At 37.8% G+C, this 24,491-nt stretch overlaps 1 protein-coding gene across 1 annotated transcript in view; it reads right to left on the minus strand.

Annotated features, from left to right (window-relative positions):
* Positions 1-24,491, minus strand: part of LOC121484158 (zinc finger protein 345-like) — a 104,815-nt gene that overhangs the window by 6,837 nt on the left and 73,487 nt on the right. Inside the window, exons 4-5 of the mRNA XM_041742993.1 lie at positions 23,699-23,825; positions 22,921-23,016 (exon numbers count right to left, since the gene is read on the minus strand). Of these exons, the coding sequence (XP_041598927.1) occupies positions 22,921-23,016; positions 23,699-23,825 (223 nt within the window). The remainder of the gene's footprint in view (positions 1-22,920; positions 23,017-23,698; positions 23,826-24,491) is intronic.

Genomic DNA, 24,491 nt, shown 5'->3' on the forward strand with positions numbered 1-24,491 from the left:
AGGATCACGGCCTGAGCCAAAGGCAGACACTCAACTGCTGAGCCACCCAAGTGTCCCAAAATTGATATATTTTTAGCTAAATCATGGAAGAATGAAAGAAAGAAGACCAATAAAATCAGAAATGAAGTAGTGACAACTGATAGCATGGAAATAAAGCTAATTAAAAGGGGTGATGATAATTATATGCCCACAAATAGATACCAAAAAAAGATGTATAAATTTATGAAAAGCAGGACACCTGGGTGGCTCAGCGGGTGAGCATCTGCCTTTGGCTGAGGGCATGATCCCGGGGTCCCCAGATCGAGTACCACGTCAAGTTCTCTGCATGGAATCTGCTTCTCCTCCCTCTTCCTGTGTTTCTGCCTCTCTGTGTCTCTCATGAATAAGTAAATACAATATTTAAAAATAAAAATTTACAAAAAGGTATAACCTACCTGACTCAACTATAGAGGGAAAAGAAAATCTATTTATCTACCACTACTAAGTAGATTGAAAAAGTAATTTAAAAAGAAACCTCCCATGGATGACTGGGTGGCTCAGAGGTTGAGCATCTGCCTTCGGCTCAGGGCATCATCCTGGAGACCCGGGATTGAGTCCCACATTGGGCTCCCTGCATGGAGCCTGCTTCTCTCTCTGCCTGTGTCTCTGCCTCTCTTTCTCTCTCTCTGTTTCTCATGAATAAATACATGAAATTTAAAAAAAGAAAATCCTTAAAAGAAACAAAACAAAAAAACCTCCCAAAACAAAGAAAAGTCCTATGCCAGATGAATATTCTAGATAATTCAAAGAAACATTTAATGAGAAAGTATTTCAAAAAAAAAAAAAGAGAGAGAGAGAGAAAGTATTTCAGATCTTCTATAACATTTCCAAGGAGTAAAGAGAAGGGAAATTATCAAATACTCTGATACATCAGCATTTACAGGTTATCAAAGCCAAGGAAAACACTATAAGCAAAGAAGACTACAAACTACTATGGTGACAAATAGGTAAACTCTACAATAAAAGGAAGCAACCTGAATCAAAAGCACGTTTTACTAATTTACAACGTAATCAGGTAGGAATTCCTCCTGGACTTCAGAGTGCTTCAAAATATAGAAATCTATAAATTTAAGACAGCACATTAATAGAATGAAGATCAAACATGACATGATCACATTTATTTATGCAGAACAAGAATGTGAGCATACTAGACACTGTTCCATGATTTAAAACACTCAGTAGGAATGAAAAGAATCCACCTCACCCTAATAAAGGCCATATATGTACTAAAAGATGAAATCTAACATATTCAAGAATAAAAGACCAATGCCTTCTGCTGTATGATCAGAAACAGGTAATGAAGTGACTTTACCACTTCCATTTAGCATAGTAGTGGATATTCTAGTCAGAACAATTAGGCAAGAAAAAATATATAAAAGGAATCTAAATGAAAAAGGAAAAGTGAAACTATCTTTGTTCACAGATGGCATGATATATAAAAATATTATAGAATCCACCTTTAATTTTTATGCTATTTTATGCCAAATGGACATCATTTATATTGCTTATTTCTTTAATTTTCCCTACTAGACTTTCACTTTTCCAGTTTTGTGCAATGTAAATGTTTGAGTTAAGAAAAACTTCAAATAAACAACATTATACTATAAGGAACAAGAGAAAGAAAAAATGTAGCTGAAATTTAGCTGAGGAAGGAAATTTAAAAAAATCAGAAATAAATAAAAACAAGAGGTCAGAATAAACAGAAACATTAAAATTAAACTAATGCAATCTCTATCAAAATCCCAATGTCATTTATGGCAGAAAGATCAAAATCATCCTAACATTCATATGGATGTCACAGGATAACACATACCCAGAACAATCTTGAAACTCAATACCACGTTAGTGGCACTACACTTCCAGATTTTTTTTTTTTAATTTTTTTAAATTTTATTTACTTATAATAGTCACAGAGAGAGAGAGAGAGAGAGAGAGAGAGGCAGAGACACAGGCAGAGGGAGAAGCAGGCTCCATGCACTGGGACCCTGACATGGGATTCGATCCCGGGTCTCCAGGATCCCGCCCTGGGCCAAAGGCAGGCGCCAAACCGCTGCGCCACCCAGGGATCCCTACACTTCCAGATTTAAAGAATATGACAAAGCCACTCTTACCAAAATAATATAGTACACACATAAAGACAGGGATAGAATAATGGAAAAGTACAGGTGAGCTAGAGATATACTTCTCCAGTGTGTTAATGTGTATGACAATGAATTGAAGATGTTATTAAAATTTATATACTGATTTGGATTTCTAAATTTGTTTTGACAGAGAGAGAGAGAGAATAAGTAGGCAGAGCAGCAGGCAGAAGGAGAGAGAAAAGCAGACCCTCAAACTGAGCAGAGAGCCTGATGTGGGGTTGGATCCTAGAACCCCAGGATCATGACCTGAGCTGAAGGCAGACGCCCAACCAACTGAGCCACGTAGGGGGTCCCTGATTTGGATTTCTAGGTGAGGCCTGAGTTTCCACATTTCTCAGAGCTTGCAAGTGATGCCAACATCTTATTCAAAAGCCACACTTTTAAATTCCAAAAATTAAAAAAAAAAAAAAAAAAAAAAAAAGAGGAAATCATAGATGATTTTGAACCTAAAGTATATTGGGGAAATTACAACTTATAACACCATGAATAGAAATAACAATTTTTCTTGAACATTTACCACTCACTACATAATATTCTAACACCGTTTCATAAATCCAGCCATGAATCTACAATAACCTATGAGAAGAGAATTGTTCTTCATCTTTCAAAAAGTATCTTGGCAAAACACACAGACCACCATACAGAAGCAACTCTAAAAGAAGGTTCACATTAGGTTTCAAAGTGACAATGGGAATGCAAACATGATTAAACCACAGAACAAATCAACTAAAAGGGTAAGTGAGGATAAAACATAACATAGAAAAAAATCACAAGTTAAATAAAAAAGAATAACAATGATAGACCAAAATTTTTTTACTGTCCTTCCTTGATTTTAAGAAATGTCTTCAGTGGCATAAAGCTTATACATCTATTTGTGGATGAAGGGTTTTGTGTCTTGTAAACACACTACAGAGACAGACACACATACCTGAAATAGCTATTGTTTCTGTGTCTCTTATGGTATTAAAAGTTTTTGCTCACTTACCTTTGGGTTGAATTATATTTCACAATTTTAAGGCAGTGGAATATATGTGATGCATGTGTTCCTTCCATAGAGCAACAGAGAAAAGCTAAGGAAGAGTTGGACTGTGACATGATTGTGAAATAGAGTGGAAACTTGCAGGACCTGGGCTGACTGATTTACAATCTCCACTTCAAACACCACTATCTCCAGTAAATGCAGGAGACAGCCTTCATTTTCCAAAGGAGACTACAAACAAAGTGAAATAGAGAAGAGTTTCCAGATTCAATGAGATAATTAATGTATATCTTTCAGTAAATCCTCCCAAGGTACTTGATGATAGATGAGAAAATTACTATAGTGGAGTGATCTAACAGAGAGGACAGAGAAAATAAAGCACATGGACCTGTAATTGGTCACAGTGATGTCAGGCACCTAATGTTCAAAGGAAGTACACAGTAAGTGCTGTAAAATAAATGTCCAAAACAACAAAGTAAGTCATAATCTAAATGTAAGCATGAAACATTTATTTTATTCAGATATCAAGCTACATATAGGGCGCATACTCTATAAATTATTAATAGTGTATTTAAGCTTTATTTTGTGTGCAATCACAGGCTTTCACAGGGTCCTCTTTGCAATCTGATGAGCTCAAACACACAGGTTTGGTCCAGAGACTCTGACATGGGAGGTTAACTGACATACAAGACTTGTGAAACCAGGGGCACCTGGGTGGCAGAGTTGTTTGAGAGTCTGACTCTTGGTTTTGGCTCAAGTTGTGATCTTGGGGTCCTAAAACAGGCCCACATGGGGCTCCATGCTCACTGTGGAGTATGCTTGAGATTCTCTATCACTCTCCCTTTGCACCCCCACCCACCCGCTCATGCTCTCTTTCTCTCACAAATTAATAAATAAATCTTTAAAAAATATGGAACTCTCATCTCCTGTAGGTGACTCACCCTCACTTAAGAATATCCTCCAGGGTTCCTGAAACACTGTGGGATTTCTCCACTGCAACAATGATGGACTGGCAGTTTTCACAACAGCCCTAGTCCTTATACTTACCAATGTCCTGTCTAATTTTTTTCTCTCAAGGATGATGTTCTTCTATTCTCTCCTGAGGGTGCCCATAGCAAGGAACCTATCTGTACAAATGTATTGAGCTAGTCTAAAAGGAAGAGGAACAAGTAAAGTTCATTTAACATCAGAGCTGAATCTACGGTTCCCTTATTTCATTTATCTCTGAGGTTTAACCAAAGAATGACAAAAATTGATAACTTTCTAAGTAGTAGGAAAATAGAAGAGGCACATCTCACATGAGAACCAAGAGATTAAATCAAATCTGCATTGAGTCCAGCTTCAGTTCAAAGAAGAGCACTATGTTTGAAAAAAAAAAAAAAGAACAAAAACAAAAAATACTTTAAAAAAATACTTCTATAATCAGAAGCACACCACCACTTCTGAGCAGTCAAACCCTGAGAATGTATGCTCCACACAAAATTCCAGGTCTACACTAGAGAAGATGAACAGTTTAAAAAAGATTCTTACACATATCAAAGAGGAAAAAATAGGTGAGCTGGAGTCCTTTCCTCCCTTTGCTTTTCATTTAAGCTAACATCACCCCTGCATGGTGAACTTGATCAGCCACTCCTCTCTGGGGCTCCTTTTAGTTCTCCTTCTTCCAGTCACCATGCCAAACATATTCTTGGAAATAGCTTCCTCTTTGACAAGTAATGCAGGTTACAATCTGCTTCTGGTTGTGGGGCTGGATTTCTTAGCTTGACACCACAGATCTCATAGCCTTTAAAAATATGAACTTGGGCAGCTCCGGTGGCGCAGCGGTTTAGCGCGGCCTGCAGCCTGGGGTGTGATCCTGGAGACCCGGGATCAAGTCCCACATCGGGCTCCCTGCATGGAGCCTGCTTCTCCCTCTGCCTGTCTCTGTCTCTGTCTCTTTTTCTCAATAAATAAATAAAATCTTAAAAAAAATAAAAATATGAACTTTTCCCTAATTCCCAACATTTACTAATGCCCACTACTATTGCAGGGTACAGGATCTCTTCAGTTTTCATCTCTGGCTTCCTCCTAAAAACTCACTTTGTGTAAAATGAGCATGGGCAGAAAAATCAGTTGCACTTTCCAGTATCCCCAGAAGAATCCACTTATACAAAAAAGACTTCATGAGACATTTGGCCACTATTACATACAGTTCAATGATGAGAGGTAAGACAGAGCACATTGCAGGGAAAACAACTGACAAAGTCTAATAGAAATTACTTTTCTTCTTTGTATCTCCTAGACTGCTTAGCCTATGAGGACTCCATGCTTTTCTTCATCCTACTCACTTCTCCATCCTGTTGAGCACACTTTCCTCTGTCCTATATCCTAAGGTCCTTTCTCTACACTTTACATTTTCTGCATTATGTTACATATAAATTTGCTATCCTAAGTCTATATCCTACTATGAATACCTAGGATCACCCTTATTTGGAGAGCAGGTTAGCTTTCTTTACATACAACTTTTTTAAAAAATTATTTATTTATTCATGAGAGATACACAGAGACAAGCAGAGACATAGGCAGAGGGAGAAGCAGGCTCCTTGTGGGGAACCTGATGCAGCACTGACTCCCAGGACCCTGGGATTACAACCTGAGCCAAAGGCAGATAATCAACCACTGAGCCACCCAGGTGTCCCCTTTACATACAACTTCTTAACAAAGTAGTTCAATCTTATATGTATATACATATTTGTGTCTTTTTTCTATTAAAGTATACTTGACATGAAATGTTATATCAGTTGAGTTTTACAACATGATTTCACAACTCCATAGGTTCTACTATGCTCTGCACAAGTGAGCTACCATCTGTCACAATACAATGCTATTCTAATAGCATTGACTATATTACCTATATCTTTCATTCCATGACTTATTAATTCCATAACTAGAACTCTGTACTTCTCATTACATTTTACCTATTTTGCCCATCCTGTCACTCGATTTCACTCTGCTAACCAGCAGTTTTTTTCTATTTATGGGTCTGTTTCTGCTTTTTTTGTTGTTTCTTGCTATTTGTGACAATGTGGACAGACCTAGAAGGTATTATATGCTATGTGAAATACGTCAGACAAAGAAAGAAAAATATCATATGAATTAACTAATATGTAAAACTAAACAACAAAAGAACAAACAAAAGGTAAAAACAGGCCCATGAATGTCTATTTTGTTTTGAATAAAGTGCATGCCTGGGTAATCTTGAGAACTATAGGGGCACCTAGGTAGCTCAGTCAGTTGAGCATTTGCCTTCAGCTCAGGTCATGATCCCAGGGTCCTGGGATTGAGCCCCACATCTCCTTCTCCCCTGCTCATGCTCTCTCTCTCTCTTTCATCAATCAATCAATCAATCAATCTTTAAAAAAATCTTGAGAACCATAAAAATTGCAAGACAATATACTGTATATAATGTAACAATTTGCCTGTAACAATCTTCCAATCCTGGCAAAACATAGGAGGCCCCTAGATCAAAGTCCAAGCATCTCACAGCTCATGACACAGCAAACACCATAAACGTCTTGTTCATACTAATTTCACTTGCCAGCTTTCCACCCCCAACTGATACAGGTAGATGTTGCACATGCAGTTGATTTGTGTCACATCTATGACACCTGGAGCATAGGAAACCTGGATAACTTAAAGGAATATCTAGCACATCTGCCCAAATCTTTGCCATGGAAGGAGACATACTTTTTCCTGTACAATAAACAAATCATCGATGTGGTCCTGTGAGATTGCTAAACATCACTAGAGGCAGGAAAAGATGGAGCGAAATCACAGGAGAAGTCTGCTCCAAGATTGTAATGATTTTAATGGATGTGAAGACTTGTGCAAACTAACGAAAGCACAACACAACATTTTTAGAATACATTTTAATTTGTTAGCTAATTTAATGGGGAAAAAAAGAAAAAGAACAGAAAACCTAAGTCACTAACACAAAGCACGACACTGATTTTTAATTGATTTCAGAATAAAATTATAAAACAAAAGATATTTTTAGGAAAACACAAAGTATTCTGTCTCTGAGGTCTTAGTATAAGGGAAGATTTCTAAAAACAATAAAAACACTAACCATGAAGGGTGAACTGACAAATTGGATTACGTTAAAATTAAGAACTCTGAATCACAAACTCAAGAGATAGGAGTAAGAGAGGAGACAAAGGACTCATTCTCAGCATATACACAAAACTACAAAACCTGAAGAGAAACATATTACAACAGAAAACAAATGGGCAAAATAACCCACTAGTTATTTTGAAAAGAGATTATCCAAAGGTTAACCAAATTCCATACTCACAGGAAGTAACAAACAATAAAAACAAATAAAACCATAACTTTGTAACATCACATACCAACCAGAAGATTACCATAAAAAAAGAACTACATAAAATACCAAGTTTTGAAAAAAAAAAAAAAACCAAGTTTTGGGAAATATGTGGATAGGTCAGAAATTAAATATGCTGTTGGTAGTAGGAAAATTGGTATTATATTGGCAAAGTGTTTAGAAGTATCTATTAAAGCTGAACATATCTACCAACACTTCACTCCCACACATATAGCCAGTAGATGTGTCCATGTTCCACTAAAACACAAATTATGGTTTTTACACACCAGTACTATTCATGACATCCTACACTGAGAACCTTCCTCCTCCCATTAACAGTAGGATGGGGCAGTCAGTTGATATTCACACAATGGAATTGGATCTATCCATTCTAAAGAATGAGGCAAAACAACATGCTGTAAATACAGATAAATTCACAAATGATGGAAAGAAAAGTCAAATACAAGAGCTCTCATTGCTGGATTACTTTTATGTAAGATTCAAAAATGAGGACAGTAATCTCTTGCCTTATTTATTAAAGAAGTGCTAAGCTTTGGGGAAAGTTACTGAGGATCTAAAGAGGACAAATAATATCCTGTTTCTCGATCTCTGTGGCTTATAGAGATGTCATCAGTTTATGAAATTCTATTGAGCTGTTTACTTTTAAGATTTCCACATATTTAAAAAGAAATCACCTTCAAAAAATAGAAGTAAATAAATATTATAATGTACATATATTGACAACTTGAAATTAAGATAGGATGTAATTTCATACTGTGACTAGATTTAAGAAAAATTAAAACAATTTCAAGCTAAAGCAATGTGGTACTGAGTATACAAAGTTCACATAAAAAGAATGAAAGATAGGCTTATTTTCTTAAAATGTACACAGGAAAACATAAGAAACAAATAATTAGGGCAGCCTGGGGCTCAGCGGTTTATTGCCACCTTCAGCCCAGGGCCAGATCCTGGAGACCCAGGATGGAGTCCTATGTCAGGCTCCCTGCATGGAGCCTGCTTCTCCCTCTGCCTGTGTCTCTCATGAATAAATAAATAAAATCTTAAAAAAGAATTAAAAAAAAATGATTGGCATAAGGAAAAGCATAAAAAATTGGTAAATCCAAATACCAATATCATGATTAAACTATTACATATAAATAAACCAAATGTTCCTGGTAACACTAAATGTTGCTTGAATATATTCCACTGGAATTTTTGTACAACTATAACTAAACAGGAGGAAATAATCTAAAAGGTAGATGAAAAAAATTAAATTAAAGGTAGATGAGGGGGATCCCTGGGTGGCGTTGCGGTTTGGCGCCTGCCTTTGGCCCGGGGCGCGATCCTGGAGACCCGGGATCGAATCCCACGTCGGGCTCTCGGTGCATGGAGCCTGCTTCTCCCTCTGCCTGTGTCTCTGCCTCTCTCTCTCTCTGTGTGACTATCATGAATAAATAAATAAAATCTTTAAAAAAAATAAAAATAAAAAAATAAAGGTAGATGAGGGGATGCCTGGGTGGCTCAGTGGTTGAGCATCTGCCTTTGGCTCAGGTTGTGATCCTGGGGTCCTGGGATCAAGTCCCACATCAGGCTCTCTCTGCCTCTCTCTGTGTCTCTCGTGAATAAATAAATAAAATCTTAAAAAAAAAAGATATATAATCTAATATTTTGGGATGCCTGGGTGGCTCAGCAGTTGAGCGTCAGCCTTTGGCTCAGGGTGTGATCCCAGAGTTCTGGGATCGAGTCCAACATTGGGCTAAGAAGCTCTTGCATGGAGTCTGCCTATGTCTCCGCCTCTGTGTGCCTTTCATGAATAAATAAAGTCTTTTTTAAAAATTGGAAAAAAAAAAAGTAAAGAAAGAAATTACTCCATGTAGTGATGACCAATCAAACAACCAGCATGGTGATATAAATATTTTATAGAAAAATCTTTAACACTAAAGGAGTTTGTCACTCTTATTCATAATGTTATTTTTCAATATCTCAATATATACCATTATAATATTCTAACTGGAGGATAATAAAAATAATTTATGTTTATGTGTGTGCATATTCATATATAAATATATAATATATACATAAATCATACATAAGATATACGTATATAAATGCATATATATAGGGAAACATTTATTGTTAGCTCATGAAACATTAAGATAATCATCACAGAGGATTGACATTGAGATGGTAAAATAGGGCATCTGAATGGCTTAGTCAATTATGCATCCCACTCTAGATTTAGGCTCAGGTCATAATCTCGGGGTTGTAAGACTGAGACCCACACTTGGCTCACACTTTCTCCTCCACACTGGGCATCTAACCTGCTTTGGATTCTCTCTCTCTTTAAAAAAAAGAAAAGATGGTGAAATGTGTAGTTCACACCTAAGTAATTCTCATAATAAGCTCAACTAGCAGCTTTTACATAAGACATTAGTGGGCAAATTGCAGTAAAGAGTGAGCCCACAGAGATCAAGAAGGACAATATTAAAAGGGTAAGAAGAGCAATTTCATGTTGACCACAATACACCTCCCCCAGGTCAACACAGTGATCCACCATGATAAACCACCCACTACTATGATTCGATTCTTCTACCAAGAAAAAGAAAGCAGTGGGCATCTAGCTTCACCAAATGGCAGTCCACTACCTGGGTGATCTATTAAGGTCTCCCCTCATGGGGATGCCCAGGGGAATTTGTGGTGCTGGCCCAATGGGGAATTATAGAGAAATGGGGAAGGTAGATATGGCTTATAGCAACCAATACTCAGATCTTGGAATACTGACGGACCAGACTGTGTTCTACATGGCAGTCACTACTCCTACCCCTCACCTCCACCCCAGCAAGCCTGAACAAAGACTCTGAGCAACCCTAGAGCCTATCTTATAGGCCTATTTGAGGAGAGAGCCAAGTCAGCAGCACTGCCCAATTGTTGAGCATAATCTTGACTCTGCATGAGCAGGGAGCTTAAACAGGGAACTAGGGCAGTCTGAGAGTGAAACCTACTGTACTGCACAGCAACAGAGAATGGCCTTCAGTCCTGCCAAATGTTTGAACATAACTTCTGGCCCCACACGAATGTGGGCTTGCCAGCATTGGCTTAGAAAACACTCAGGGGGTCAGCCCAGCTGGCTCAGTGGTTTAGCGCCACCTTCGGCCCAGGGCATGATCCTGGAGACCTGGGATCGAGTCCCACATCGAGCTCCCTGCGTGGAGTCTGCTTCTCCCTCTGCCTCTCTCTTTCTCTGTGTCTCTCATGAATAAATAAAATCTTTAAAAAAAAAAAAAAAAAAGAAAGAAAAGAAAACACTCAGGGGCCCGCAGTTGCCAATGGACATGTCTCTCCTGTGAACCTAAAAATAACGATTCCAAGAAAAATGTGAACCAGAGAAATCATTCCACTTGGAAATGCACACAGGCTAGTCAGTTATATTCCAAGGGCCAGTGTTTAAATTCAAATAGAGAGGATCCAGGATGAAACATTACTTGTGGGCTACCTCTTTCATGAAAAATAAAATCCCAAGATATTTGCCAAAGTCTGACATGTTCCTTTGCATAGTATGGACAATGAATGTCTCACAGTTATTGATACTTTTATCTATTGTAATGTATTTTATGTTCTTGATTCTGCATGTTAGTGCTAATATTATTATCCTCTTACTGACAAAAATAATTTATTTAAAGGTAGTTTTAGAGATTATCTCAATATTGGTAGAGTCAGGGTTTGAACCTGGATACCCTACACATCAACATGAGGCTACCAGGTCAAACGCTCTTCCAGAAGATGAACTGCGTTTGGATTCGCTTTCCTGTTTGACACTAAATGGTTCACCCAGAAGTCCTCACATGGCACATCCTCTATGAACTGAGACTTCAAAGTGAAAATTCCAGCTCAAACCATATACATGTAGCCTGAATGGGTTTCCGGTTACTACTAAGACCAGACACAGAGGTCAGGCATCCAAGATAAAAACACAGGAAAGGCCCAGCACAGAGTCCACTTTCACACATGGAGACCTAGAATTACACACCTGTGTATCTGAGTACATTTTGTATAGGTTAATACCCTTCCTGCAGAACACAACCATACATGTGTCCAGGCATGGGTTCTCAATGTCTGTTACCTAGACAGGCATCTGAGAATGTTAGAAATTTGGGGGCCTGTACCCCAGAACTATTGACATGGTAATGTGGGGATAGGCACAGCAATTCAAGATTTACAAGTGTTCCTGGTGATTCTGACACAGTCTACATTTGACAACTCTGCAGGAAACAAAGTAATAGGCCACTTCTGAGGTACCCACAGGTAAGTCACTCTTAGAAATCTCTATGCTTGTGGTCACGTTAGTGTTACGACACACATACACATACAATATATGCAACACACATTTTCTTTATTCATAAATGAATCGGACTCTAACAGAGTCTATCTTGGCTTCCTTCTCTTCCATCTCCCTTCTCTCAATACCTTCCTTGAGCTTCCTGGGATCACCCCAAATACACTTCTGTTCACATTCCTAAATGAAAACAATTCAAATTAAAGTGAATTGGAATTTATGTAAATATTTTAGCAACTAAGTTATGAAATGCATAAGATATTAATACATTTATATATATTAAAGTGGGATTGAATATAGCATTCTCACTAAAATGCTGTCCTAGATGACTTACCCTGAGAACATAAATAATTACAGGTCTAACAGCTCTTTATCAGTACTCCGTTCACATGCAGCATAAAATTCCTGTGCATTAAGCTTAAGGATACTCTAAATTTCAGGGGTTTCTTAGAATAGTTGGTTTCAAGGATAAGTGTGATTCCCTTTCTGTCAGATGCTGGGAAAAGTTCAGAGAATAGGAGCCATTCACAAACATATGTCCACCTGTTTTATATAGCTCTAGATTTGTACTTAGACTGGACCTATGTCAGAGTGTTGGTCAATGACATGGAGGGAGTAGTGCTTTGGGGAGAATGGCCTTCCTTAATAAAAACAGAAAGTCTTCAAGTTAAATTTCTTAAGTCCTATCAGATTTCTTTCCTGCCTTAAACATGGTTTGATGCCTGGTGATGGGGAAGGTATCCTGGGATGTCATGAGAGGGCAAATACAAGCACAATGGCTAGGGTGGACAATACTAGAGAGAAGAAACAGAAAAATCGACAGTACATTCTAAGATGTGTGAGCCATTCTATTAGACCTAATCATCTACTTACTCACTGTAGGTACATACCTAACACAAAATATACATCTTTTCCATAAATACACATCAGTCTTTTAATGGTGAAGCTGACAACAAAATAACAGGTACTGAAAACTTGTTATTGTTTTTGAACCAATCTTAAATGGGAGTATAACATGCTACCCAAGTTAAATATTTTTTAAAAAAGATTTTATTCCTATAATTGATAAGAATCTTCTCTCTACTCAGGTCACAATATGTATAAGGATAGGATGGCCTGTGAAAAATAGGGACATCTAGCTTAAAAATTGGGTAGACTGAAGCAGAAATGATTACTGCCTGTGACTAGCAACCTCCTTCCCAACTAATCAGCGCCATGCATGTAGTCCAGAGCAAGGACTAGACTCATCATGGGGTTGAGTGAAAGTGAGGGAGGTTGTAGTCAGCTGTGAGTCAGCATCCATGGAATGTCACCCATCTATTATGGATCAGACCTATGTTGGGCTTATATACCTGGGATACCAGTGCTTTGTACAACCACAACACACACCTTGCCAGTTCTGTGTATTACTGTCCAGCAGCTCTCTGCATCTTGAACAATTCACTCTGTCATGTGACATCTTAAAAGGTATGACCAGAATGTTTAAGTCATCTAATATCCCCTCTCCATCTACAATCACACATCTGGGCCTTGGAAAGTATAATCATCTCTGTCATCCAATAGCAGCTGGTCCACAGTACAACCAGGGAATGCATTAAATCATGAGAAAAGGATCTGACTTCCCTAATCCCAGAAAATGGCCACATATCCCAAATCCTCATCTTTGTTACATTTGTCAACAGAAGTAGTTTCCTAAGACCTTTCAGTGACCAAAGGGAGCTCCTTATCACATCTGTCCTCACTTTTCCGTTCTCCATATTTGCTATGTGCAGGACGTACCTTTCTATAGAATACTATCATACTCTATCTGTCCTTTTAAGTCTCCTTAGTACCAAGTGCCTGAAGTAATCCTATAGACCAGTGATGGTGCTCTCCTGTTCTTACAGTGAAGTGGTGACAAAACTGTATTTCAATCTCACATATGGTCTCAAATAATCCAGTTATCAACCATTTCTCATTGAATTAAAACATTCCAAGCTACTCCTAAAAACCGACATGGGTATGCATGGCTACGATGGGAGGGGAGAGCAGTGAAAGTGGAGTCTCTATAACAGAGGAAAGAATGACAGCTGTGATGCTGACATCAATGGAATGGAAATGAGGAGACAGAAGAACTGGACATGATTTGGAAAGAAAAGTAAAATTCATATTTCTAGATTCTGAGTACATTACTGCAGCCTTGGACAATGTCCCCTCCCCACATTTAATTTTCTCATTATAGCCTATATATTTTTCATCTTTTACCTTGGACTGCATCATGTCTCCCAAAAGAATGTTGTTTTCTTCCTAAACTGGAACATCTACTCAGCACTATCCCATGTTTGTTCCCTTCAAATAAATGTTAAAACAACCCATGACTCTTGAGGTATCCAAGTTTTCACCTAATCAAACTATTACAGTAAAGTGAGTAACATGGATAATGTCATTTCTAAGACGGAAAATGAACAGTAACTACAGAAATCTTACTTAATGTTCTTCTCCAATTGAGAAGGAAGGAGTGAAATGTATATCATACTACATGGAATTTAACATGCTCACTGTAGAATTATACCCATATTAAAATTAATTTTGAACACCATGTCATTTCTTGCAATCTATTCATAAAATCTATGAGGAAGTCATATAAGCAAGAGTTCCTGAACTGTGGAAGAAGGAAAACAGAGTACATCCTACATAAGTCCTAAACAGGTAGACAAGGTAGGATTTACATGAGGAGATTCTAAAAACAACCTATGAGATTTAGGCAAAAAATACAAGGCAATGTAGAGAAAATTATTCCCATTATGAATCTATATTATTGTTTGCAAGGAAATCATCAGTTTTGAAAATTGTAAATTATCTTTTTGTCTTCCCTTTCATTCTGAAGATACAGGTACACACATACACATACATAACACATATACACATATGTATTTCTTCCTATTTAGTTATTTTACTCCAAAATATATCTTTAGCTTAATATAACATATTGCATTCTGTGCATATCAAAACCATAAACCTCTGCCTATAAGAGGTATGCTTATAAGAACAACATAAGCAAAGGAAAAATACAGGTTAAAAATTTATAAATCCTGATTGAGAAAACTGTAGATATGGCTTATAATTATGTTTGTGGTGACTTCGTTCAAAGTGCAGTAGTTAAGAGAACCCATTGGCATTGGATAGTGAGCCATGGTTTAATGAAAGAAAACAGATATTGAAATAAAGATTACTACTCATAGATCCTAGAGTATGTACATATTATGCATTGAGAGACAGCATGAAGAGTTTCAGACTGGGTGCAGGCAAAGAAAATGTCTGGAACTAGTGCAAATTTCTTTTTAGAGGTCTAGGGTTGGTGTGCTTTGGAGTTCCTGGACCAAGTCTAGAATGCACAATTCAAACCCAAATGAGTGGAGTAAGGTAAACTCTGTGGGATTTTTCTCTAAGGGATGCTCATGGTAAATCTACTGTGATTGGCCACTCTTTCACAAAGGCTACTGGGTAAGTTATATAAGAACGTACCTTTCCTTGTGACTGTGGGGGCTGTTATCCAGAGTTATTTGCTGTTGGGTGAATTAATTGTCAGTTCAAACTCCTTCAGGCAGTCTGGTTATAGGAGTTGGAATCCATGTCATCAGTATCAAGAAATTACTTAGCTACACTCTCAATAATACTTCCATATCATCCTAATTAAAAACACTATAATGTTCTGGCAGTTCCAAAAGAAAGGAAAGATATAATACATAAATGTGAGGAAAATTAATCTCAAATAATTTGAGGTTTAGGGCCTCTGGGGAAAAAACATTATTAGTGATACCATTCCAGGGCTTTAACAAGTGACCCCTGAATAATGCAGGGGCTCAGTGCACCCACCTCCAATGCAGCTGAAAATTTGCGTATAACTTTAACTTCCCAACTCTTGATAGCTTACTGTTGAGAAGAAATCTTAGTGAAAACAGTCAACTATACTAGGTATTCCTAAAATAAAGGAAGCTCAGGAAAAGACAATGTTATGAAAATCAGGAGGTGATAATACAAATACATACATAGTACTGTACTATGAAAAAAAGCTGGCTATAAGTAGACCCATACAGTTCAAACACATGTTATTCAAGGGTCAAGTGTACTTTATCTTACTGTCGGCTTATCTGCAACCTTAATGAATTTGGGCAGGCTAATGTTGTGCAGGAGAACATTTCATGTAATATACATCAGTGTTAACATATTAAAACCATTCAGTGTTTTTAGTGAAAATGTTTTCAACTTCAGATTTCAAACATACTATAAACAAACCACTGTATGATCCTTGGTCAAAATACCCATCACAGGCATTTGAGAACTATTCTTGTTTGTCTGATAAAATTATCTATGAGCTGTACTTTTGATGCTTTTTAAGCTGAGGCTAAATATTGCGTAAATGTGGATTTACAATAATTTTACATTCTTTCATGGGAGAGTTAGCTATACTTTCCTCAGATATCTGTGAAAATTTCTTTATTTCAACCGAATAACTAATGTTCTTGGCTTGTATCGATTGCTATGATGAAGATACATCCACCTCTAAATAAATAGCAACTAGCAAAAATATATAAATTTTGGAATGTTTGTCTTACTTGAATATGCAAATAATGTCTTACATACTTACTTCAGTAAGTATGATTTATTTTACCCGTATGTATCAACCACAAACAACATCTCCATGTAGACCTTCTTAATACATTTTATATTATAGCCTCCTTAATCATCCATGGAAAAGTAGGTATGAATGAATTACCATCATATCACAGCCCTTCATGTCTGTGAGACAGCAATCATCAAATAATTTTGCATGAACACAAGCACTAAAGGCATAGCATGGGATGATTTAAAAGTAAAATTAATAATATTTGCAATGCAAAATTCTTCAAATATGGTCAAAAGAAAAAAAAAGAGACTCAGTGAAACTAATTATCCCTGTCCAGACATCCATCGCCCTTGATCCTTTCAGGAATATTAACAAATGGGCAGCCCCGGTGGCTCAGGGGTTTAGTGCCGCCTTCAGCCACCCTTCACCCTTCACTTCAGGGTGTGATCCTGGAGACCCGGGATCCAGTCCCACGTCGGGCTCCCTGCATGGAGCCTGCTTCTCCCTCTGCCTGTGCCTGTGCCTCTGCCCCCACCACCCCCCCCCCGTGTCTGTCATGAATAAATAAATAAATAATCTTAAAAAAAAAAAAAAAGAAACTCTTCCTTAAAAAAAAAAAAAAGGAATATTAACAAATACATTTGACCTCTGAATAACATGGTTTTAAACAGTTTGGGTCTACTTATACACAGAATTTCTTTTTTAAATATAGTGTAGTACTGTTAAACATGCTTTCTCCTCGTTATGATTTCCTTAATATTTTCTTTTGTCCACCTTACTTTATTTTAAAAATACTGAATAGAATACAGACAATATATGAAGAATGGGATGATCAACTGTTGATGTTCTGGGTAAGGTTTCAGGTCAACAATACCATATTCCCATGGTAAAGTAGGAATGGTTTTAAGATTGGGAACTCAAAAATTACACAGAGGTTTTCAATTCTAAAGGGGCTTGCTACTCCTCATGCCTGCACTGTTCAAGGATAAAATATAATTGATCTAGGTCATTTAAATTTGGATTTTTCTCTATAATACTCTGATTTAATCTGAAAAGTACTGACATACTGTTTTCTGCTGTGAATTCTCTGATTTTATTAAAGATTTGTTGATTTATTTTGGAGAGAAAGAGAGAACAGGAGGAGGAGCAGAGGGGGAGAGAGAATACCAAGCAGACTATTTCAGGACCCCGAGATCATGAGCTGAGCTGAAGCCAAGAGTTGGCCATTTAACCAAGCTAGCCACCCAGGCACCACTTCTGTAATTTTATTTAGATTTTCCTTTCTATTGCATACTTCACCAATTGTTTGTATCTTTAATATTTTTATCCTTCATAGAGGTTCTTTTTATCTGAACTCTATATTAAGAACAGAGGTTCATCAATCATTACATTTTTAGGGTTTCTATCCAGTAGGCTTTCTCTGATGTTGAATAAGCTTTCAGTTCCAGGTAAAAACTTTACCACCTTCTTGACATTTTTAAGGTATATCCCCAGCAAGTATAATTTCATGTTGAATACTTCTCATTATTAGTTAAATATTGCCACATTCTTTAGATTTCTAGGGTTTTATACAATATTCACACTCTAAAGTTCAGAAAGTTTATAATTCTGCATAGACTTTGCCTTTTTTTTACATTTGTCTGCATTCCCCCACTATGTATTACCATATATTGATAACATATGAATGCTAGATACTTTGTTAATTGTTTACATTTGTGAGATTTCTTTTCATTATGAAAAGTCTGCTGTTGAGTGAGTCTTCAGAGGACTAGTTAAAAGGTTTGTCATGCTTAATACCTTTTAAAGTCTTCACTTCAGTAAGGATACAATGATGTACAAAAAGATTTGAGCTTTTGTAAAAGATTTCCTAGATTGATTACTATAATACTGGTTCCTTGGAAACGGAGTTCTCTGATGTTTATTAGGATATAACCTTGATTGACATTTAAAAAAAAAGGTTTTTGGGACACCTGGGTGGCTCAGGGGTTAAGCGTCTGCCTTCGGCTCAGGGTGTGATCCTGGAGTCCTGGGATTCGGTCCCACATTGGGCTCCCTGCATGGAGCCTGCTTCTCCCTCTGCCTGTGTCTCTGCCTCTCTCTCTCTCTTTCTGTCTCTTATGAATAAATAAATAAAAATCCTTAAAAAAATAAAATAAAATAGGGACGCCTGGGTGGTTCTCTGCCTTTGGCTCAAGGCGTGATCCTGGAGTCCCAGGATCTAGTCCCACATCAGGCTTCCTGCATGGAGTCTGCTTCTCCCTCTGCTATGTCTCTGCCTCTCTTTCTCTCTCTGTCTCTCATGAATAAATAAATAAAATCTTAAAAATAAAAATAAAAGATTTTATCTATTTATTTGAGAGAGTGAGAAAGAGGGATCATGAGTAGGGTGATAAGAGCAGAGGGAGAAGCAGACTCCCTGCTGAACAGAGAGCCTGATGCTGGGCTCCATCCCAGTGACACGAGCCGAAGGCAGATACTTAATGGACTGAGACAACCAGGCACCATGATTGACATTGTCCCAAGTTTCATTGCATTGGTAAGTTTTGTCTCCTTTTCTTTCTTTCTTTCTTTCTTTCTTTTTTTTTTTTTGTCTCCTTTTCTATACACCTTGATAACTATGGAATATAAGAGTCCTCACAAAAGGTATTTGTAAGTTCACAACACATTAAAACTTGATCCAGGGCAGCCCGAGTGGCTCAGCGATTTAGCACTGCCTTCAGTCCAGGGCATGATCCTGGAGACTGGGGATCGAGTCCCGCATCAGGCTCCCTGCGTGGAGCCTGCTTCTCTCTCTGCCTGTGTCTCTGCCTCTCTCTCTCTGTCTCTCATGAATAAATAAATAAAATCTTAAAAAAAAAAAAAACAACTTGATCCAAATTAAGTATTATGTGTTAAGTACTTATCAAAATTAGAGTTTGCAATAAGGAGGGATCATGTGTTGGGAGAAAATTAATCCTCTGACATCAATCAATCACTTTTAAAGATTTTATTTATTTGACACAGAGAGAGAACACAAGCAGAGGGAATGGGAGAGGGTAAAACAGACTCCCTACTGAGCAGAGAGTTTGGGATCATGACCTAAGCCAAAGGCAGATGCTTAATACATTGAGTGACCTAGGTGCCCCCAATCAATCACATTTAGAATTTTTATTTTTGTTTTTAAATGTCTAACTTTCAGAGTTCTTTCAATGAATGATTAACCCAGTCTTATATTTGAAATGGTTTGAATGATTACTTTCAGCACAGACTAGGTGACTTTCCAGAATTTCCAAATAGCCCTCCAGAGAACATGTAGGTCTGATGAATGGATTATGGACCTTGGGCTCAAAAAACACTGTTCTGCAAATATAACTTACTTTAGGTGTCCCCCCCCGAATGCTTTCCATCCTTGATCTATTCTGGCAGTAAGAATTTCTTTATGGATAACAGTCCCAGTTTGGTTATATCCATCATACTTCCTTACTGCCCTTCACTACCCCCCATCATCTTGCTAGTCATTTACTAAGTACAAATACTCAGGGCCACTGCTTCCGCATCTTATCAGGTCACTCTACAAAATAAATCTTCCTTGCCTCTCTTTCCTAATAGGCCTATGGTGGTGTGGATAGATACAACTAAAAGATACGAAGTAAATTATCCCACACACTGTACTTATATACATATACGTTAAAATGGAAATGTGCAAAATTCCATTCCGTTGCTCTTCCGTGAAGACAAAAATGGACCAAATTACCTTTCAGAGTGTTCCAGAAGCCATTTAGAACACAGTACATCTAACTAAGTATAAATGAAGAAGCGCCACATGGAAGAGAGAACAAGGAAATTGTGTGAGACTTTCCACAAAAGCTGCTCATCCTCCCTAACACTCCATGGCAACACTGAGAAAACTCTAACCTCTCCTAAGGAGAGAAATGAGTGACCTGTATATTCAAGATTTCATTGGGCTGGCTTCTTTCCCGCTACCTGCTGGAACAGTTTTTGTCATGAATGACATGGAAGACTTGCAGAAGTAATCAAAGCACCCTCTGAATGCAGTATAGCGGTTGCTCAGACAAAAGATGAGCATATGTTCAAACAATGAAGAGACTACATAGCTAAAGACACAGAAAGGAAGAGATTATGGGCTCTAATATTAACTGCAATTTTTTAAACTGGGGAATTACAAAAATCAAAATAATACAAATGCCTAACAGTCCTCCCAAATTACGAATATATCTGTTCTTTTGTAGAAAGCAAGTTCAGAATACACTGGTAGAAGGCTGTTTGTTTTAATTACCTAATTTCAACAAAAATCAAAAGGCATACAAAGAAATAGAAATACATGTTCCAAATGGAGGATAAGCTCTGAAAATAAAGCTCCTAAACTGACCCTAAATTAATAAAGAACTATTAACTGCTGACACATAAGTCAACCATCATAAAGATGCTAATGGAGGAGGAAGAAAAAATGGATACTGTAACTAAATGTTATCAGGAAAACAATGCATGACAAAAATGAAAATCCAGAGACAGAAAGTATAAAAATAATCAATCAGAAATTAGGAACTGAAGAAAACAATCATGGATTTTAGTATTTGTGCTGCCGAAGCCAGCACAACAATCACTAATTTTAAAAACACATCAAAGGTAGCCCGGGTGGCTCAGAGGTTTAGAGCTGCCTTCAGCCCAGGATGTGATCCTGGAGACCTGGGATCCAGTCCCATGTCAGGTTCCCTGCAATGGAGCCTGCTTCTCCCTCTGCCTGTGCCTGTGCCTCTCTCTTTCTCTGTGTCTCTCATGAATAAATAAATAAAATCTTTAACAAAACAAAACAAAACACATCAAGGCCTCAGTCACAGATGTGATCAAGCAGAAAAAGAATGAGACAACTTAAAGACACCTTGTTTTAAATCACCTACTGAGAGGACGAAAGAAAATGTGAGAAGGACAGTATAAGTGACTAATGGAATATCAACAAATGGACCAATTGGGGGATGCCTGAATGGCTCAGCAGTTGAGTGTCTGCCTTTGGCTCAGAGCATGACCCTGTGATCCCGGTTTTCCAGGATCTAGTCCCTCATTGGGCTCCCTGTAGGAAGCTTGCTTCTCCCTCTGCCTGTGTCTCTGCCTCTCTGTCTCTCATAAATAAATAAATAAAATCTTTTTTTTTTTTAAAAAAAAAAGGACCAATTGGTACATTAAGGGAATCACAAAAGGGGAGGGCAGTGAAAAGGGGCCAGCGGGTATACATGAAGATCTAAAGACTTGTACTTTCCACATATGTGGGAAAAGGGGACAAATTCAACAAGCTCAGTAAATTTAAAGTAGGATACATACTAAGACATGAATACAGGGACACATTATAATTAACCTATGAAAAATCACAGGTAGAAACAGAAATTTGGAACAGGGTGAGAAGAGAAACTCATCTTGTACAAGAGAGCTCTGGTAAAATTGGCAGTGATGTTCACAGCAGATCTTATATGAAGAAGTATATGGGACTGTGCATTCAAGTACTGAAAGATCAAAAAACATGCACCAAGAATACTCTGAGAAAACTGTTTTTCATGAATGTAGAAATGAAGACTTTCCTAAGTAAAAACTCCTCTAAGCTTACCCACAGACCCTGTTCTACAAGAAACATTAATGGAAGTCTTTCTAGGTAAAATAAAATGACTCTAAACAGTAACTGAAACCACATGACAACATGAATCTCTCTGTTAAATGTAAGCATTTTCACAATTACAGAAACTTGTAGTGTTGTAATGAGGTAGCACAAGTCACTTTTATTTCTATTACTGAATTGTTTAAAAAAAGCATGAAACACATAAATCTAGGTAATAAAATACACAACATAAAAGACTTCGTGGTATTGGTAACATTAAGTGGGCGCAGGGATGAAATGGTAAGTAGAAGAGTTTTGTATGCAATTGACAATATCAGTTTGTCATTATTCTTTGTTATGCCTTTAACATATTTGAAGCAGTCTCCAAGACAATCACTATGAAAATACGTAGAGAAGACATACATGTTAATGAGAATGGAATCAAAGAATGTCATAGGTAAAACACCACCATTAAAGATAAAATTTAATACGTAAACATGATAAGAGTTATAAACGGTTAAAATATTGCTTTCAATTCATAGAAAGTGTTTCTCTCATGCAAAGAGAGATTTCCCCAGGACCCTCACAGCAATAGAGAAGCTCTCAGCTTATAGATACCCTCCCACTCCTAGAGGAGTCTCCTGGCCCTCCCTGGGGATGTGATGGACCATCACTGGAGCTGAAGGAGAATTCTTAGAGAATGGATAGAGTTTGATAATGTTGCATAGCAGATGTCCCTCTGTGAAAGGAGAAGAAATGACACTAGGTTTATCAAACTCATTTCCAATCAAGGAGCTACTTGAAACACATTTTAAAATCAACGTTCCTGCAACATTTGGACCTCACCTCTATCATCTGCCTCATTCGTTCCCACCTACCTGGGTGGAAGTCTACGGTCTCCTTTCTCTTCACATCCCAGAGCTCCTTCTCTTGTTCCAAAAAGATGACCAGATCTGGCTTCCATACAACAAGACCTGTTGATCATAAAAAAAAAATGAATAGGATTATTGCTGGAGGGATCCCTTGGTGGCTCAGTGGTTTAGTGCCTGTCTTTGGCCTAGGGCGTGATCCTGGAGTCCCAGAATCAAGTCCCAAGTCAGGCTCCCTGCAGAAGCCTGCTTCTTCCTCTGCCTGTGTCTCTCTCTTTCTCATGAATAAATAAATAAAATCTTAAAAAAAAAAAAAGGATTATTGCTGGAGATTCTAACTTTTAATCCACTATTGTGCTCAGTAGAGAAGACAGAACATTGTAGAATTCTAGAAAATGATTTCCCAAACACTGTAGACCAACACTCCCTTTAGAACATGCAGGAGGAGTTTTAAATATTCAAATCATGGCTTCTACATCTAAGCACTAGATACAATAAGAAATAAAAACGGGAGTTTAAGTAAGATGTGGGCAGTATCACTTGATGCCTTTCAGTGTTTAGTATTGACATTCTACAGAAATGATGATGTTCCCTTAAGGAAGGGGAAGCTAGAGCTGAAAAGGAAACATGAAGCTTTTTCTCTACATCTACAAACCCCTACATATTTCCCTTACTGCATGGATCCTAATTCCAGTCATGCAAAGAGGAATCTTCTAAGAGTCAGTCTTCAAAGGAAGGAAAAAAATTCAGAGTGTGGTCTGGGAAACCTGTAAAGAGTCATCCTCACCCAAGAAGAGGAGGTGTCCGTAGTTCTCTAACATCACATCCCTGTACAGTTCCCGCTGAGTGTGGTTCAGGCATCCCCACTCCTCCTGAGAGAATTCTATGGCCACATCCCTGAATGTCAGCAGTCCCTGCAATAAATACCAGAGTTACCAAGTGGCCACAGGCAGAGTTCACAGTGTAACTAAGATGACTAAGATGAAACAGGGAGTTAGTGTCACCAGCTAGATCCGATGATCTGACCTTTACACTGCTTATGGGCTTTGTCCCACATTTTACTTAACCTCCACTTTCCACCTTATCTTTTATGTCAATCAAAAGACCCCATGAGGTCTGTCCTGTGATGGAAACAGATGAAGACACTCCTGTGATGGAAACAGAAACTATCCAACCAAAATTTAAGACTGCCCTGAGGAAGCCCATGGGCCAGCCCATTTTGAGCTTAGCTCCTGCCTCACACCTGTGCAGATGGAGCAAGGAGTAGCGCATAGCGTGACCAAAGGCTTATGTCATTATATTAGAAAAATCTCCAACAAAGGGGAAGCACAAATCTCATTTACATAACATACAAAGATTATATAAGTGTTGTTTGCAGGTATCTGTGCGACCTTATGCCCAGCTCCATGTAAGATGATAAAGCCCCTCTTGCTGAATTTCCATCCTAACCCTAAATCAAAGGAAACCATTCCTCCTGGCTTTGAGTCTCTGCTTGGGAAGTTATCCCCTATGATCTCCTTATTGGCTGCAAATCAAGTTTCCTTTGTGTCACAACCCCACCTGGTATAGTTTCTATCTAG

This window comes from Vulpes lagopus, chromosome 2 (assembly GCF_018345385.1).
Source record: "Vulpes lagopus strain Blue_001 chromosome 2, ASM1834538v1, whole genome shotgun sequence".
NCBI classification, from domain to species: domain Eukaryota; kingdom Metazoa; phylum Chordata; class Mammalia; order Carnivora; family Canidae; genus Vulpes; species Vulpes lagopus.